General features: G+C 52.1%; 1 protein-coding gene across 18 annotated transcripts in view; it reads left to right on the plus strand.

Moving 5' to 3' along the window:
* Positions 1 to 17,245, plus strand: part of Camk2g (calcium/calmodulin dependent protein kinase II gamma) — a 59,885-nt gene extending 42,640 nt beyond the window's left edge. For 2 of the 18 annotated variants that reach the window (XM_028879738.2, XM_028879741.2), the window contains 9 exons: positions 4,038 to 4,070; positions 6,134 to 6,202; positions 7,350 to 7,394; positions 9,380 to 9,428; positions 10,623 to 10,736; positions 12,658 to 12,733; positions 13,102 to 13,196; positions 14,632 to 14,874; positions 15,280 to 17,245. In XM_028879738.2, the coding sequence (XP_028735571.1) occupies positions 4,038 to 4,070; positions 6,134 to 6,202; positions 7,350 to 7,394; positions 9,380 to 9,428; positions 10,623 to 10,736; positions 12,658 to 12,733; positions 13,102 to 13,196; positions 14,632 to 14,864 (714 nt within the window). In that variant the 3' untranslated portion in view covers positions 14,865 to 14,874; positions 15,280 to 17,245. Of the gene's footprint in view, positions 1 to 4,037; positions 4,071 to 6,133; positions 6,203 to 7,349; positions 7,395 to 9,379; positions 9,429 to 10,622; positions 10,737 to 12,657; positions 12,734 to 13,101; positions 13,205 to 14,631; positions 14,875 to 15,279 lie in introns of those variants that run through there. The other 16 variants (XM_028879742.2, XM_028879746.2, XM_028879740.2 and 13 more) reach the window with 9 other exon arrangements.
* The last annotated feature ends 185 nt before the right edge of the window (positions 17,246 to 17,430 follow it).

Here is a 17,430-nt window from a genome sequence, read left to right on the forward strand (position 1 = left end):
GTAAAAACCAGTGTCAAAGCCACACAGATGTTCCACCCTTTGCTTCTGGGCATTTTCTTCTAAGAATTCTCCTAAAGAAATACAAAATAGGAAAAACTAAAAGCAGAACGGTGTTTTATATGACATTATGTGCCAGAGATTGAAAAGCCAGCGGGAGGTAAATGATTAACTAATAATGAGAACTCCATTGACTAGACCTTCAGAAAGTTATCCTCTTGGGCTGGAGAGCTGGTTCAGAAGTTCGGAGCACTTGCGCTCTTGCAGAACTTGAGTCCCCGCACCCACTCTGCTGCCCTAGAGCAGCCCATAACTCCGCTCCAGGGGAGTTCCTCCTCTGGCCTCTTCAGGCAGATGTGGAACTAGAGTAGCCAGTTAAGAATTGTCATGTTGGTATGGGGAATTAAACCCAAGTCCTCTACAGAGCATCAAGTCATCTGTTTAGGCATCTCTCCAGCACCTAAGATGTACTTTTTTAAAATACCACAGAACTGTATGTCCACATACAGTATGGAGACAGAAAAGCAACAAAAGAAAACACACTGAAGTATTTAATCCTAGCTTCACTAAGTGATGGGAAATTTGGTAACATCGGGGCTTGGAAACATTTTTCTGTTATTGTGGGTTTTTCTCTACTTGCCAAACTTTTTACCTGGACCATGCATTAATATTAATCAGCAAATAAAATTATTCTCTAATAAAAACAAAACTAGTGGACAAATTTGTGCATGCTGTGCTCAGAGCACCTGCAGGCAGGAGGGTCAGCAGCATAGTGAGTTCAAGGCCTCAAAGGTAAATCATTTTTAAATTCACAATACTAATTTTACCCGGGTGGTGGTGGTGGCACATGCCTTTAATCTCAGCACTCCGAAGCAGAGGCAAAAGGATCTCTGTGAGTTTGAGGCCAGCCTGGTCTACAGAGTGAGATCCAGGACAGCCAGGGCTACACAGGAAACCCTGTCTCAAGAAGGAAAAAAAAAGGCACCAAAAACAACAAAACTTCTAATTTTAAACTTCTATGTAATGTGTAGCTCATAATAATACTTTAATTGCATATGAAAAACTATAAGAACAATAGGAATTTGGGCAAAATTCACTCAATTTCCCCTTTATTTTTCAAGTTGTTTATTGTGTGATTGGAAGAAAAGGCAAGAAGACAAAATGTGGGACATGTGACCTTTGTAAGCCTGTAAAATCACCCAGAAGGTCTGAGCTTTCAGTGTTCAGATTCTTCTAGAATCTGTCCTCCCTTTCCAATGCTCTTTTCCCTGATTTCTTCTGCTGACTGTTCACAGAAAGACACCATTCCCTTTTCCGGATGTTTTTGCAGGATGTTCGAGACAGCTAATGTTGGTTTGAGTGGGTACTGTGTCCCGTGTTTGTGAGACGGAGAACTTGAGGTTCTATTTAGGCTTCTTTGACATTCCTGACCCAGGGTCTGTGGGAAAGCGAGCTCTTTTTTCCTTTAAGACAGTTTCTCTGGGTAGCCTTGGCTGTCCTGGAACTCCACTCTAGACCAGGCCGGCTTCAAACTCACAGAGATCCTCCTGCCTCTGCCTCCTGGGTGCCGCCACCACCTTGCTGAGCTTCATTTCTGAAGGAGGGACTGAGAGGACCACAAACACTCAAGTTCTTTGAGGCCTCTGGCAGCTTGGCATTCTTCTGCTTGTTTCAAGGCCAGAGTGACCATCCAGGTGCTTTTGTTTTTGTTATTAAATAAAAAGAAGAAAAAGCAAAGGTTACAATTTGAGCGATTGCTTTGAGTGTGAAAAAGAGTCCTGAACCCTTCAATTGTGTAAAAATTCAAATTTATGTACAATTTTCAAATAGAAGTCAGACATGGTCCGTTAAAAGGGATCTGGCATTTAAACATTGGTGCGGTGTTCTGGTTGAGAAGAGATGCCCAGCTGTATGTGGCTGAGGGCAAAGCCCTGAAAAGATGGACAGGGAAACTGAACGGCACGGGCACTGGGAAACAGCCTCGGAGGAGAAAGGATGATTGGTTGCTTGGTTTGCCTGTAGGACTGTTCAGGACAAGCAGAGCATCCAGGAGAAAAGCTGGGAACACATTTCCCAGGAGGTAGAAGCAGCAGCTGAAAGGTTTCCGTCTGAATGCATGGTTCAGGTAAAATGGCTGCAGTGGCCTTGTACCACCAGCCACCGAAAATCCCCAGAAGCAAGATCAGGCTTGGACTGATTGCCTGGCTCCCTCGCAGAGCTGACATTCGAGACGAGCTCTGCTTTAGCTTGGGGGAAAGCCACCTTCAGCAAACCTGGTCAGCCCGGCACACATTGATCTAGTGTCAACCGTCAGGCTTTGGTTAAGACACCCTGGAATTTACAAAGGCAGGTAAGACAATGGCCTCCCCTTCAGAGCATCAGTAGTAACTAAGTGCAGTGACTCACTCTGGAATCCCAGTACTTGGGAGACTGAGGCTAGAAGAAGGCCACAGGGAGAACCTGTCCGAAGGGGGGGAAATCACAAGAGAAAAGGACCAAGTATGAATACTACCTGGGTAAAAGGATAAGACAGTTGAGTAGGAGATAAGTACTGTGTGGATGTCTAGATAGATGATGATGATAGATCCCTACCTCCTTTTGAGGGATATGCAGGCTGCGCGTGGTAACGCACTAGTAGGTGAAGGCAGGAGGGTCAGGAGCTCAAATGAATTCTCCTTGACTATATGGCTTTGTCAGAGGCAGCTGAACTCCTTGAAGCCCTGCTCTAAAACCAACAACCAAAAGGCTTATACAAGTCCAGTGTGGTGGCACGTATCTGTGATCCAACTACTTAAGAGACTCAGGCAGGGGGATTGCAAGTTCAGGGCCAGCCTAGACTATATATCAAGACCCTGTCTCAAAGCAGAATGAAAGACTAATGAAAAAGTAAATCCACCATGGGTTTTTCTTTTCCTTTAGTGCATATCCAAATTATGGACAAATTTATTTTTAATGTTTTACATATAAATTATTCATAGTAATGGGTTTCATTATGGCATTTTCATACATGTACACATACTCCCACATACCCCATCATCCTCTGAAATATTCTTTGAAATATTAGTAGCCCCCTTCTAGAAAACATCTCTTAAAGAAGAGTGTTGGTCCTGAGGGGACAAAAACCATTTCTCAGATATGTTTATTATGCCCAAAACAACCCTCAGTAAGTGGGATTGGATGTCGTTAAGTGAATGTACAAAAGTCAAGCAACAGACATGTTCCAGGGGGAGTCCTGTCTCCCAGGGAGCTAATTACAAAAGTCGTAATTACCCTTAACCTCGTAGTCTACTCTGGTGTATTGTCAGTGTGCTGTTTGGTCTTAATTTGATGCTCTTATTTCACATAGAACCTGAGGTCTGAGCATCTAGTGAAAGTTAAGGAGTTGGTTTCGGCTTTCAGCGCTCTCCTGGCTTCCATCTCTGTGTCTTTTTGATCACTGTACTCCTAATCACCAGCTCCCCTGGGCATCTATTGCTAGTAATTACAAAAAGCAATAGAACATGCAAATCTTTTAAACTAGCATGCCTATACTGACAAGGAATAGAGTGTCAAATTTTAAACGCAAGATAGAGTCCCCCGTCTGTCCAAACAGCATTCACAGCCTTATTGAGGTCCGAGTTCAGGAGTCACGGAAGCCCTTGTTACTTCTCGGGGAGCTCCTCACGTTCCAGACAGACCCAGCTGTAGAGAATGTGAGTGGGAACCCTGTTAGCATGCTGGTCTCACCAACCCAGACCTGTGATTCTGCAGCAGTCACATGTTACTGAACAAATCGGACTTCTCAGGGTACACTAAATTTCCTGCGTTTGCGAACCCGACAGAGTTCTTCTCCAGGAGCTGGAGGAGTGTCTGTGCCTGTGGTCTGTGTACTGTTTTAACCCCTCCGATGCCGGACTCCGGGGTCCCTCCTCTCCCTCCTCCTCCTCTTCCTCCTCTGTTCCCCTCCTGCAGAGCCCAGGCTGGCGCACTAACCTGCAGCGTCTCTGTTCTTCTCACCTCCTCTCTCCCCTTCTCTTTCCCTTTGGCTGTGGTGTGTCCAGAAAAGGAAGTCGAGTTCCAGCGTGCACCTAATGGTGAGCCTTGCCTGCCCACCCATCCACCCACTCCATGCTGCTTGTGCCCGCCTGCCAGCCATGCAGACCATTCTGCCGTGTGCGTGTGCGTCACTCATCCTCACTGCATGTCTGTGCCGTGTGGGCAGGTGTGGCCTGTCCTGCCAGGCGGGGGCCATGGCCCAAGGTCACCCAGTGGCCTTACAAATGAGCATTGGAAGGTGTGGTATGGCACTCCTTGCTGTGGAGGTTGGGTAGCCTCCAAGGCGGGGAGTAAAGCCAGCAAGCACAGGGAGAGACCCCCTCTTACCGCCACTCAGGAAATAAGGCCTGTTCTCCGGGCATGAGCAGCTGCTTCCTAGGGCCTGACGTTCGTATTCAGCCATGTAATGAGAAAAGCTAATGGTTGGTTCCTGCCTCTAAACCTTCTTCTGTGAAAATCCCATTTTCCTGCTAGGCCCAGGGTTGTAGCCTGCCCACCTAGCCCTCGGGGAACAGCTACACGGAAAGACGGTAGTAAATGCATCTCTTCTCACGGGACACAGGGCACCTAGGGAACTCAGCAGCCTTGTCGATGGGAAACTGTCCATTAGAACCAGAGGTGTGGCCACTTGGGTGTTCGCTCAGCCCCCTGCAGATAAGGCATGTCTTACCACGGAGTACTCCTCCTCCTCCACTGCAGAGGTCTTAATGTCAGCTGGGCTCTGCAGGCTGGGCACCCTTCTCCAGTCAGCCGCAACCGCAACCGGGAAATCGGCATCAGTAGCTGAGCTAAGAGAGCGCTGCCCTCTGCTGTCTCAGGGTAGAGCACAAGACAGCAGTTGCTGTGACCCCCCCCCCCCCACACACACACACTTTTGGACCACAAGGGCTCTTCTCCAGCTTACGGATTTCAATATCATCTTGTAGTACTTGATGTTTACTCGAGATTCCATGCCTAGCTCCGAGTCTGAGGCTCTCTCAGCCACTAGTTGGAGTGATACAGCTTTAGATCTGGTCCCCGAGGCCTTTGGGCAAGCTGGAAGAGTCTGGATGCAGTCTGAGTGTGTTGCTAGGAGAGAAGAAATGCGTTCTGGCTATCAGCGTATCTTCACTTAGGCTCTGAGTAGAGGCGCGTTTGTCTCCGTGCCTGTTGAAGAACTCAGGTGGTCAAGCGAGCCCCTTTTGTGTCTGTGACCCCACTGGGCCCCAGTGAGACTGACTGGAAGAGGCAGGGTGCGTTGCTGTGGTCCCTGCACCGGAGACTGGCCCGTCTCCTCCCTCCCCAGCCTCTCCACACTCCTCCTTGACTGTGCCACTCGACAGCATTCTAAAGGCAAGGACATATCCCTGGGGGTCGCAGTTACCACTAGGAATACTGGCTTGCTGGGCAGCTTGTTCTTCCCTGGGACTGAGTACTGGGACTACACCCACAGGCACCACTGAGATTTGCCTGCCCTTCCTCAGAGCTCTGCCCTCACTTCCAACTGATGAAGGCCAAGGTCTTATCAGGTGGAAGATGAAGATTGCAGTCCTGTCCCCTGAGATCTGTGGCTCCATTTTCTACTCAGTTGAATTCCACCCGCTTCCTCTCTGGACACCTCCTCCTCCTAGGCCAGGCACTCCTGCTCATTCCTTCCTGCTCTTCATACCAGGCTTCCGGCTGGTGTTTTAAGGGGGAAAGGAAGTGCAGGTGCCGGGTAGGGGCCACAGGGGACCCAGAGTTCTCAGTTTCACTCTGCTCAGTCACCACCCTCTCCACCTGTAATGTGGGGAGGAAATCCTGAATGTCTTTGGGTCTGGTGTGACTGTAGTGACGCCGCCGGCACCTGGACTAACCAGAGCTTTCTGGAGAGGTGCCTTAAAAGAAGCCCTTGGCTGGTCCTACAGTGAGGGTGCCTCCAGAGCTAGGTCTCCGGGACTCCTCAAATTCTCCCTTTCTCAAACCCTCTCTCTAACCATTGTTCCCGTGTGCATAGTGTTCCAGTTGCCACCTCAGGCCTGGCACCCCTGGGCCAGACCAGGGTACAAGGGAGGTCCGGGAGCCAAATCTGAGCAACGCTGGTGACTCTGGAGGAACTAAACCATCTGTTTTCTTGTCTCAGCCACAGAGCAACAACAAAAACAGTCTCGTAAGCCCAGCCCAAGAGCCCGCGCCCTTGCAGACGGCCATGGTACCTCTGACTACGGCTTCTCCGCCTCTCACCCTGGCTGCCTCCTGCCCCTTTCCCACTTCCTCTTCTTGCCTTCCCTCCCTAGGATGCCTCAGCTTTTGTCATTTTTTTTTGATTTCCATAAAGCCGACTGCTCTGTGTGCTGCCCCGCAGGCCCCTCCCCTTTCTTCCCCTGCTTGGCAATGCTCCATCCTGCATGGCGGGACCACTGCTCCTGCACCTTTTGCTGTGGGGAAAGAGTGAGCAGGGCTGTCAGCTAGGCCTCCCGCCCCCAAACGGGCCCCCTCAGTGGGTCTGCTGTGGGGGCCAGGGAGGTAGGTGAATTGTTTTCAAAAGCAAGGAGTAGGAGCCCTCTTGGTACCTGATCATTCGTTCTTGGAGGCCTCCCTCTCCTTTGCAGAGTCAAGAACAGGGAAGAGGACTGGGGCTCCCCCAAAGTGGCTCTGGTCCCGGAGAGCGCCTCTGTTCAGTTCTGTCAGGTTCTTCAGTGGGTACTGTATATCTGTGTGTCACCGAGTTCTCCATGCTAGTGCAGGCAAGCGGGCTGCCGAGCTAGCACGGAGCACACGGGGAGAGAGGGACAGACAGACGATCGTGCCTGCCACGCCTTCTACTTCCTGTGGACCCTCTTGCCACCTGGGGTGGTGCCATAGGGTCATCTAGGGAAGGCAGAAGGCGGGTGAAGTGGGCACCTCCCTGAGCTCAGCTTGCCAAAGGGACATCCTAGGTCTTTGCGGGGGACTCTCTCTTTCTGCTTTCCCTGTGTCCCCGTCTTCTGTACACCCCTTGATGAACACTGTTGGCAGGGCCTGACCTGTGCACTGAATCCCACGGCTCCCCTTGTGTATTTGCCCCGTGGGGCTCCCATCTAGGAAGATCCCAAGTGCAGAGGCCCCTGTCCTCAACTTCCTGAGAGCCTGCCTCCTCTGAGCTTCTCTTCCCCGGCCAGGACCGTCAACTAAATCCGGGGTTTCCCGCCTCTCGGACCCTAGTTGAGCCAGTATATTTTGTCTTACAGGGATGGCTGGTGGGCAGGCCTCAGTGGTCATCATAGGGTCTCTAAGGGTACTGTGTGAGGGCTTGGGGATCCTTCAGGGAAGAGCTCAAGTCCCCAAATCCGGAGGGTAACTTTTCTCTTCTCTCACAGGAACCACAAACCACCGTGGTACACAATGCTGCAGATGGGATCAAGGTGAGTGGGGGGCCACCAGGTCTGCCCTGCTCTCTACTCAGCAGGAAACGAGACTGAGTCACTGGCTCTGAGAGGTCTGTGGCTGTTGTTACCTACAGGTTGTACCCCAAGGTGGAGATGTTTGTGGGGTCCCGTTTAGAGGTGATAACGGGCCTGTTGGTTGCTCCATTCTGAGGAATGGTAAAGCTTTGAACTCTGAGCCTAGGCTTTAGGATCAGATTGAGCTGGAGTGACTCTTGGCTTCAGAGCTCTGAGCCGGTTACTTAACCGTTCTCCACCACAGCTTTCTTGTGCAAGTTCAGGATAGTGATAGTAAACCCCACGAGTTACGTTTCGAGAGGGAGCTGGAGAGATGGTGCAGTGGTGAAGAGCACTGGCTGTTCTTCCAGGGGACCCGGGTTCAATTCCCAGCACCCACGTGGCAGCTCACAGCTGTCTGTAACTCCAGTTCCAGGGACCCCGACATCCTTATGTAGGGAAAACATCAATGCACATAAGTATGGTGAATATTAAAAAAAAAAAAAATTAGTGAGAGCCGGGCAGTGGTGGCACATGCCTTTAACCCCAGCACTCGGGAGGCAGAGGCAGGCGGATCTCTGTGAGTTCGAGGCCAGCCTGGGCTACAGAGTGAGATCCAGGACAGCCACCAAAACTATACAGAGAAACCCTGTCTCGAAAAACAAACAAACAAAAACCCAGCTGTACATGGTGGCACACCTGTTGTCCCAACAGGTACAACATGTAGGAAGGAGGTAAAAAGAGGACCTCCCAGACAGTCTGGCTGGTTAGACTAACCAAGTTAGAAAGTTCTGAGTTCAGCCAGAGACCTTGCCTCAGTGAGTAAGGTGGAGAGCAGTTGAAGAAAACAAACGTGTCAGTCTCTGGCCTCCATATATGCACGCACACCCCTACATACATGCACACCATACACACACACACACTCCAAATGGGGGAGAATATAACCAGACCTTGCAGTGTATGGAGCATATACAGACCTGCTGTAGAGAGAGGACAAATTTCCGTGGGGTTGGGGACCTGGTGGATAACATACCAGTACTCAAATATGATAAAAACCCAATAGTGACAAGTGCTCGGAAGAAAGCGGTACAAAGTGAAGAGAGTGAACAGGGCCTTTAATTAAGTGGTCGGGGAACGGCCTCTCAGGAGGGGCCATCTGAGCTAGAGATGAAACATCAGTGGGAGGGAGGCAGACAGGCAGGCTGCCAGGCAGCGGACTTGGCCTGGGTAGTGCCCGAAAGAACAGAGCAGAGCTGAGCTTAGTGAGCAAGGGCCAGAGGAGTAGAGAGTCAAGAAGGTGGAGAGCAGGCAGGGTTTTCAGTACGGGTTACTTTTTGTACTTTTCAGCACAGGGTCTCACTGTGCAGACCAGGCTGGCCTCGAACTCACAGAGATCCACCTGCCTCTGCCTCCAAAGCGCTGGGATTAAAGGCGTGCGCCACCGTGTCTGGCAGTATGGTTTACGTTTATTCCAGCAGCAAAGAGAAGCTACTGGGAGTTGTTTGTTTTTTTTTTTATCAGACGAGAAATGAAATCTAGTTGTATTTTATGCGTTCACTGTGACCACACCGTAGACAAGAACTCTATGGAGAGGGCAAGAGTGCCAGGGAGGGGAGCTGGAGCCTGGGGTAGTGGTCCAGGCAGGAGACGTTAGTCGCTTGGACAGATGGTAGCCCGCTGTGCTGGATCTGTGTTCAAGGCAGAATGCTGAGCCGGTGGGGATGTGAGAGAGAGGAAGATGCAGGATGAGCTAAGCTGTAGCGTGAGTGATGAGGTGGTGCCTCGTCCTGGTGTGGGAGCCTGGGAAGGAAGGACATCGGGACCTGAAGAGTTGCTGAGGAGCAAAGGACGAGGCCGGGGCTGCTCACGCTGCGCTCCTCTGGGCACCTCGTGGAGGAGCCCGTCCGTCTGTCCCTCTCCTCCGAGCAGCCGAGGACTGACCCTAGGCCTGTTCTCTTTGCCCGCAGGGTTCCACAGAGAGCTGCAACACCACTACAGAAGATGAAGACCTCAAAGGTAGGTGCTGGCCCTTGGAGGGGAAGGGACCCCAACTGTGACCCAGGCACTCCAGCCTTGACGGGCCATCTGTCTTCTCTGTCCCCGGAACTGGAATGGGTGCCTCCTTACACTGTAGGCAGGCTTGACCTAAAGGCTACTTTCCATGCAGGAGATATGAGGTCCCTGTCTGGGGTTAGTGACCAAGCAAAAGGGCTTCTCCTTTTTTTTTTTTCACCAAAGTCTAGAATAGCCAGATTTGCTGTTTGTAGGACTCTCGTTGAGAGAGCGGATCCTGTGGTTAACAGTGGAGCATCCCAGAGCAGGGGCATCTGCAGAAATTGGTCCTGGCTTTCCCAAGAACAAGATAAAGTCTTAGGATTTGGAACTTTGAGTTTTTAAATGAGGGCAAAGGGTTGTGGTACAAATTAGTGGTAGAACACTTGCCTGGCCCAGCACCTCTCCCCTCAAAAAAAAAAAAAAAGAAAACCAAAACAACAACAACAAAAAGCCAAGCACAGCCCCAGAATGACTGGGATGAGTTGGCCACTGTGGTCCTGAGATCTGGCCAGGAGTGATAGAATTAGAACTGATGTGGTGTCTGAAGCTACGTTCAGCTGTCTTTGTCGGCCTGTGATGACCGCTCCCCGAAACTAGAGCCTGGCCACAGTGCCAGGAGCTGTAAGGAACATGGCGGCCAGAGCAGTGGGAATCTCTTCCTGCTCTTTGGGTTGGCCTCTTGGAACTTGTGCCTTTGCTTTCGATAAGTGACCATCAGAAAAGGTAGGATGTAGGGCAGCACCATGTCCTAGGGAGCCAGAAACCTTGAAGCATATACATAGAAGTTAGCGCACTGCTGTGCGTGAGGTCAGATCAGTTCGACGCGGACAGAGTAAGAGGCACCGTCAGTCACTGCTGGCCTCGTGGCCTGGCCCCTCCTCAGTGTCTTCTGGGAGCAGGGGTTGTACAGGCTGTGTTAAGGCTCCTTTGGAAGCTGCAAGCCTAGGTCTACGCGCCTTTGCAGTGTTCCCAGCCGGGAGGCCTCTCTGGCAGAGGCAGCCGAGTGGGATGTGGTCCCGCGTCCACAGCAGCCCCAGGCATCACCTTGCCCCGGCTCTGCAGTGCCTGTGGCTTGGGTCCTGTCCGGCTTGCTCGCTCACCTGCCTTATTCTGTTTGTTTTGGCTGCTCTGCCTTGCCCTGCCCTGGCTGGCTAGCTGCCCCGCTCCGCACTGGGAATGGCAGCTTGGTGCCCGAAGGACGGAGCCCCCGGGACAGGACAGTCCCCTCTGCAGGCATGCAGCCCCAGCCTTCTCTCTGCTCCTCAGCCAGTAAGTGTGAGGGAGGCACAGTCTGGCTTCCAACTCCCTGGCTCTTCCTGAAGCCCCTCAGGGATTTCCCCCAAAGCTAGTCAGCCTAGCCCAGCTACCTGTCAGTCAGTTCTGGGGGCATGGTGTCTGCCGAGGGCGGGGGCCTGCTGGAGGCCTCGTCCCCAGCAGGCCTGAGTTTGGAGCCCAGAGAAGAGAAGAGAGGGCGGGGAAACGGTGTGGACGTGGGGAGTAGAAAGCCACTGGGATGTGTAGCAGGCCTTGCTTTGGCAACGGCTAAGAAAAACCATGAGAAGTCGGGTCCATGAGGGCGGGAGGAAGGGCAGTGGCGCATTGCAGCAGCCTAGGAATTGACTTGGGGTTTAGCATTTCCTGACGCTCAGCCATATTAAGAGCATGGGCTCTGAATGAGACAGACGTGATTTGGGATCTGAGCTAAGTGTGACGCTACACAATTATAATTTTAGCACTGGGGGGGGGGGCCTGCGGCTGAAGCCAAAGGATCCCCACTGAGTTCAAGGCCAGTCTAGCTACACAGTGAGGCCCTGCCTCACAAAGAAACATAAATTCCAGCTATGCGACCCTCAGAAGTCTGGGGGGTGTCTGAGCTTCCTCGAGCTTCGGTTGCCCTGTCTGCTAAGCGGGGGCTGGTGAGGGGGTCCCCACTTCAACCGCAGTAGTAGTTGGCAGGGTTCCTGAGATTCAAGTTTATGTCTGTAGTTCTGTCTGGGTTAAAGGACGCCTCTCTTGGTTTCTTCGCCCCACAGCGGATCCTTGTAGAGTTTCTAAATTCAGTCTTCTTCACCCACAGGACCCTAGTCAGGTCCTCCAGATAAACTTGATGGAACTCAGGGGAAAGTGTTGTGTGGAATACCTGCTGGCTTCTCCGGAGAGAGACTAGAGCTCTGGGCTCCCCGGAAACCCTCTGCTCGGTCACTCAGGGCTGGCCCTCTCTCAGCGGTCTGTGGAGGTCCCTCCTGGCCGCACTGTTAGCTCTGCTCTTCCCTCCCAGCCCTCTCCTTGGCTGTGCTGGCCCTCTTCTAATGCTCACGTTTGTCTGTCTTGCAGCCTCTTGCGCCTGTGAGGAAAGGCTTGTGGCCTGGACCAGCCTGAGGCTCCAGTTACAGTCAGGGTTAGCCTGAACTCAGTCCAAGCTCGCCCTTACGCTAGAGACACCCCCTGCTAATAGTGGCTCTGTCTGTAAGTGAGCTACCCCCGAGAGCAGGATGTCACCATGTGCCTCTTGGGTAGCGAAGGAGGGCACCAAACTTCCTGCCTCTCAGTCTTGTCTTGGTTGTCGTGTCCTGACGTGAGGACTGGTGTAGGTTTCTAGTTTTCCTGAAGCTTATCCAAGGGCAGTGTAGCCGTCTCTCGTGTGAGAGGCTGTCAGAGTCATAGTTGTTCATCCCTTGGGAACTTCATCTCTAGCTGGAGTTTGCTCTCAGGCAGGTGTCCAGGACTAAGTTCTGGACCACTGAGTAAGGGCTACAAGTGGGGTAGTAACTGCGACCTGACTGAGCCCCTCCTGGTGAGAGACAGAACAACCATCCCTAGCGATGCTGCTTCTCAGAGAGTCGAGGCTTGCTAAGGGTGGAATACACAGGCTCTGACGAGAGGGTTTCTCACATCACAGGCGCCTCAGCTGTTAAAAACAAGATGTCTTCTGCAGCTTGGTTGTTGATGGAGACGTGGCAAAGGCCGCAGATCCATAACCGCTGGATGGGCTTAGAGAGGAGGTAGTCCTTGGTTCTGCAGGCGCCGGAAGGGATGGGGGAAAGGTGGGCTTACTTCTCCTGCACAGGGCCTTAAGAGACAGGAGGAGGATGTCTTTGATCACAAGGGATCCCCGAAGGACTGAGGAGGGCTCTCTTGTCCCTTGGGAAGTTGCCCAGTGAGTAAATTGGTGGATTTTTCCCCCTGACAGTTCGAAAACAGGAGATCATTAAGATCACAGAACAACTGATCGAAGCCATCAACAACGGAGACTTCGAGGCCTACACGTGAGTCAAGACCCGTTGCCTTGAGATGCCGTCTCCCAAGTCCCCCTCTGTTTCCCAAGAAGTGTCTGTAATCCTGGGGAAAGGGCAGGCTGGACCGTAAGCCGTGGCTGGGTCAAACCCTAAACCCGTAGGCTAGGACCCCTTCCAGGTCGATTCTCCACAGCTGAGCCTGCCCTGTTACCCTGACCTGGGTAAGGAGCAGGACAGCTGAGCGGCTCTGCAGGCAAACCCCGAGGAGTGTTGTCAGGGGTAGCCACCAGCGGACCTTCTCCGGGACAGACCCCGCTGATGAAGAAGGCATCCACTTCCCATAGAGGCCTGACAGGCTGTGTTTGCCCCGACCCGACCCCTGGCCCTCTCTTCTGCAGGAAGATTTGTGACCCGGGCCTCACTTCCTTTGAGCCAGAAGCCCTTGGTAACCTCGTGGAGGGGATGGATTTCCATAAGTTTTACTTTGAGAATCGTGAGTGGGTTCGTGCTGCTGATATACTCCTGCCTGCCCCCTTCCCCTCTGCCCCTGCCTCCCCTCACCCTAGTTGCCCCAGCTCTGCCTTCTCTGACCTTCTTCCTGCTGCCTCCTGCTCTGTGTGCCCGCCTCCTTGTGCCCCGCTGGCTTTTCACGAGCACTGCTGCACAGGCGCGCCCGTTCACTGGGCAGCTGTGTCAAGGCACTGTTGACCACCAACACCTTTAGGGCACCGTAGTCCCTTAGGCACGGCTCTCCAAGACAGTCTCAGCAAGTAATCATGAAAGGTCTGTGTCCGCAGGCTTCTCGGTAAAGGGACTTAAAAACAGGATAGGAGCGTGTAAGCAAGGAAGAGCGCTAGCTAACCGTGAGGTCAGGAATTGTGGCCAGGCTACCCTGGACAGGGAGGGAGCCGAGCTCTGCATGGGGGAGGTTTACTGTCGAGTCGTTCCGGAAGTCCCAGGATTGAATCATCGCCCGCTCAGTCTCTTTCTCTACTTGCCGAGACCCTGACTTTTCCCTCCTCTTGTCCACTTTATCCTAGGCGTGCCTTAGTCTACCCTGAGTGATAGATACACTGTAACTGTTTTCCTCACTGACTCTCCACGTCTTAGCTGCCTGTGGAATCCCTTAGCTATCCGAGTCATTTTTGGTAGCCAGAAGCACTGTTTATATTAGTTCTAAGGAGGTCTCTGGCAGCCTCTGTAGCCCTGGAATGAACTAAGCGGGCAGAATGGAACCTCACCATATGTACAGCACATGCTGATTATGGTAGTCCAAGCCCAGGGAACCCTGGGAGCTAGGGGGAGAGCCGGAACTAGGTACTTTGGCAATTTTCAACTTGGAGGTGCCTTTTCGTTTTTAAGTCACAAAATGATTTTGAATGCATTGCTTTCGTGATTTTTTTTTTTCTCTCCAGCCTTAGGTAGGGGCAAAATAAGCTTAGAAAAACCACAGGCTTTTATTAGAGACATATGGGCCTGAGTTTAAATATTTGATTTGAGTCTTTTTCCTTCTTATAGTGAAGCAAATAATAGCCGTGAACAAATACATCTCTTGCATGTAAAGCCTCAGCACAATACCTAATGAAAAGAGTTGCTGCTGTTACTGTTACCCATACTTCTCTCCCTTTTGGATCAAACTAATGTAATGGGAGAGCTTGGCTTCTGGGGGAAGGGGAGAGTGCGAGCACTTGGGGATGCTAGGAAACTAATACAATGGGGGATCTTGGCCTCTGGGGGATGTGGGGGCACTTGGGGATTCTAGGAAACTAATATAATGGGGGATCTTGGCCTCTGGGGGATGTGGGGGCACTTGGGGATTCTAGGAAGGGCTGCTGGAGCGAGAGTCAAGAAGGGGCAGCCTGGCCGGAATATGTGAGTACCCAGGCCTTACGCCCGCTGCCTCCCCTCCCCTGCCCTGCCCCCTGCAGTCCTGTCCAAGAACAGCAAGCCCATCCATACCACCATCCTGAACCCACACGTCCACGTGATCGGGGAGGACGCGGCTTGCATCGCCTACATCCGGCTCACCCAGTACATCGATGGGCAGGGCCGGCCTCGCACCAGCCAGTCCGAGGAGACCCGGGTGTGGTACCGCCGCGACGGCAAGTGGCTCAATGTCCACTATCACTGCTCAGGGGCCCCTGCCGCACCGCTGCAGTGAGCTCAGCCAGGTGCGCCTGGTGGGGACAGGACTGGGCAGGGAGGGGTGGCCTGGGACAGCCGGGGTCGGGGCGCCTCAGAGGGGTGCCAAAGACTGGGCGGCGGCGGCGTTTTGACAGACTCCAAACTTGGTGCATGCGGGCTTCCCCTTGCTAAGCCCCCGTTTCTTTCGGAAGAGGGAGAAAGTGGTACCTACCTCTGTTCCACAATGAATTAATCGTGAGTGCTATACATAAAGCACTTAGTATGTAAATACTCAGATGTGAGGCAAGGCTGTGTTTAAACACCAGCTTCTCCTCCCGTTCTCTGCTTGTTCAAGTGGACTTAGCCATGTGTGTGGTGGCCTGGAATCCCGGGGATTTTATCTGTCTTCTCATTGTCCTCCTCTGTTCTGTTACCACCTCGTGTTCTAACAGGGGCATTAGGAGATTCCAGCTGGAGGATGAACCTTCGCAGCCAGTGACTCTGGAGGGCCTGAGTGACAGCGGCAGTCCTGTTCGTTTGAGGTTTAAAACAATTAAATTACAAAGCGGCAGCAGCCAATGCACGCCCCTGCATGCAGCCCTCCCGCCCGCCCTCCCTGTCTGTCTCTGCTGTACCGAGGTGTTTTTTACATTTAAGAAAAAAAGATTGTTTAAAAAAAAATGGAATTCATACCGTGATGCGTTTTAAAACAACTGAGCCCTTGGGCTTGCAAGAAGGCAGGAGTTTGTGTGACGCTCATCCAGGCATGAACAGTGGGCTCACCCACCAGCTTTGAAGAGGTGAGCTTGGCCTCAGGCCCCCGTGGACTCAGGGGGACCAGGCAAGGACTCTTGACGGAGCTTTGGGAGCCATGGTGTGGTTACAGCCCCAGAGGTGGCCTGATTACTCCAGGTCTGGAAGTGACTTCTTCAGAACATGCATTGACACCTAGAATGAGATGAAGAAAATGTCGTGGCTCTCAGACCTACTTGGGAGAGAATGCAGCGCTCCCAGCCTGCCTGCTGTGGAGGCAGCTGAGAAGCAGAGGCCTAGGACTGAAGGCCTGGACTTGGCTGTGCTGTTCCAGTTAATGTAGACAGAGAGAATTGGTGCTGCACAAGTGTGTCCGCTGTGAAGCCGATGAGAAGCCTCGTGTTAGTCTGACATGCACTCACTCACCCATCTCTTCAGGATGCACAGCGCACGTGGGCCCTGACACGGACGCCCGGTTTCTGCAGATGGGAAGGGGGAGGGGTTGCTACTTTCCTTCCTGTTGGTTTTCCTAACTTAGCAAGAAGAGATCCAGACCTTGGCCAGGGCTCCTTTTGCCACTTTGGCAGTCTGTTTCTGTGCTGATCTGGGCCATCTTTGTCTTGCATTTTCATGGTGGTCCCCATGCTGACCCTCATCTGGGCCTAGGCCCTTTGCCAAGTGCCCCTGTGGGATGGGAGGGGTGAGGCAGTGGGCTGAGTCGGTGGTTGTTTCTATGCATTCTGGCTGCCCTCTGGGCTGCCTCCCTTCTCCCATGCTGCACGTCCATCTCTGTCCCTGTGTTTGAGATTGAACTGACTGCTTGGGTGAGGAGTGTCCTCTTTAAGAGGCCTCTTTACTGACCAACTGAAGTATAGACTTAATGCTGGACAATCTGCATGGGCATCACCCCCTCACCTGCATGTACCCAAAAAAGGGGTCCAGAGCCAAGGCTTCTACATTCATTGTCCTTCTGTGCTCAAGGAGTCCCATTCCAGGAAGAAAAGATCTGTACGCTAAGCAGATGACGGAGAAGATAATGGAGGAGCAATTGGCTCGGTCTTGGTTCCCCCATCAAACAACTGCATAGTATCTGAATGGGGGGGTGGGGTGGGTGTAGATTTCAGCTCCCTGAATGGCCTTCAGGAGGCACAGGAGCTGGGAAAAGACAGAACTACAGGCTTTGGAACCAGCTGAGAAGAGAACAAGTTCATGGGTGCTGGTGCTTGAATTTAGCCAGGCTCCTCAAGCATCTTCTGCATGCCTCAGACCCTGGACCCTAGTCCCTTCCTGCCCTGCAGCCTGCAGCGCCAGCCCACAGATACCTTCACCACAGGTTTTGGTTTGGCTGGCTTGAAGACAACAAATGGTCTTAGAGCTCATTGAGACCCATAGCTTCATATGGCTGCTCCAGCCCCACTTCTTAGCGTTCTTTCTCCACTTCTGGGGCTAATGTCAGCATCTATAGACTATTAATAGACTATTTAAAAAACAACAAAACAAACCACCTTTTAAAGAGGAAATGGAAGGCATTTGATGCAGAACTTTTGCATGATGACTTTAGAAATAATTTAAAAATTAGTGTTTGTTCTGAATGTTGGTAGTCCCTTCATAGCTTTGTTACAATGAAACCTTGAAGATATTTAATAAAATAACCTTTAAACAGTCCATTGTGTTATTGCTGTTGGAGGCTCGGGGCCAGGGGCTCGCGTGCCAGGGCTTCACGAGGAGACAAACCCCATTTCCCATTCCCTTGGGGCGTGAAGAAAACTTGGTATCAACTCCGCCTGGCCTGCCGAGTCTGGGCTGGCTGGGAGGAAGTGGGCTCTTAAGTGGCGGCCTGGTGGCCCCGC

This window comes from Peromyscus leucopus, chromosome 9, assembly GCF_004664715.2.
Source record: "Peromyscus leucopus breed LL Stock chromosome 9, UCI_PerLeu_2.1, whole genome shotgun sequence".
In the NCBI taxonomy this organism is placed as follows: Eukaryota; Metazoa; Chordata; class Mammalia; order Rodentia; family Cricetidae; genus Peromyscus; species Peromyscus leucopus.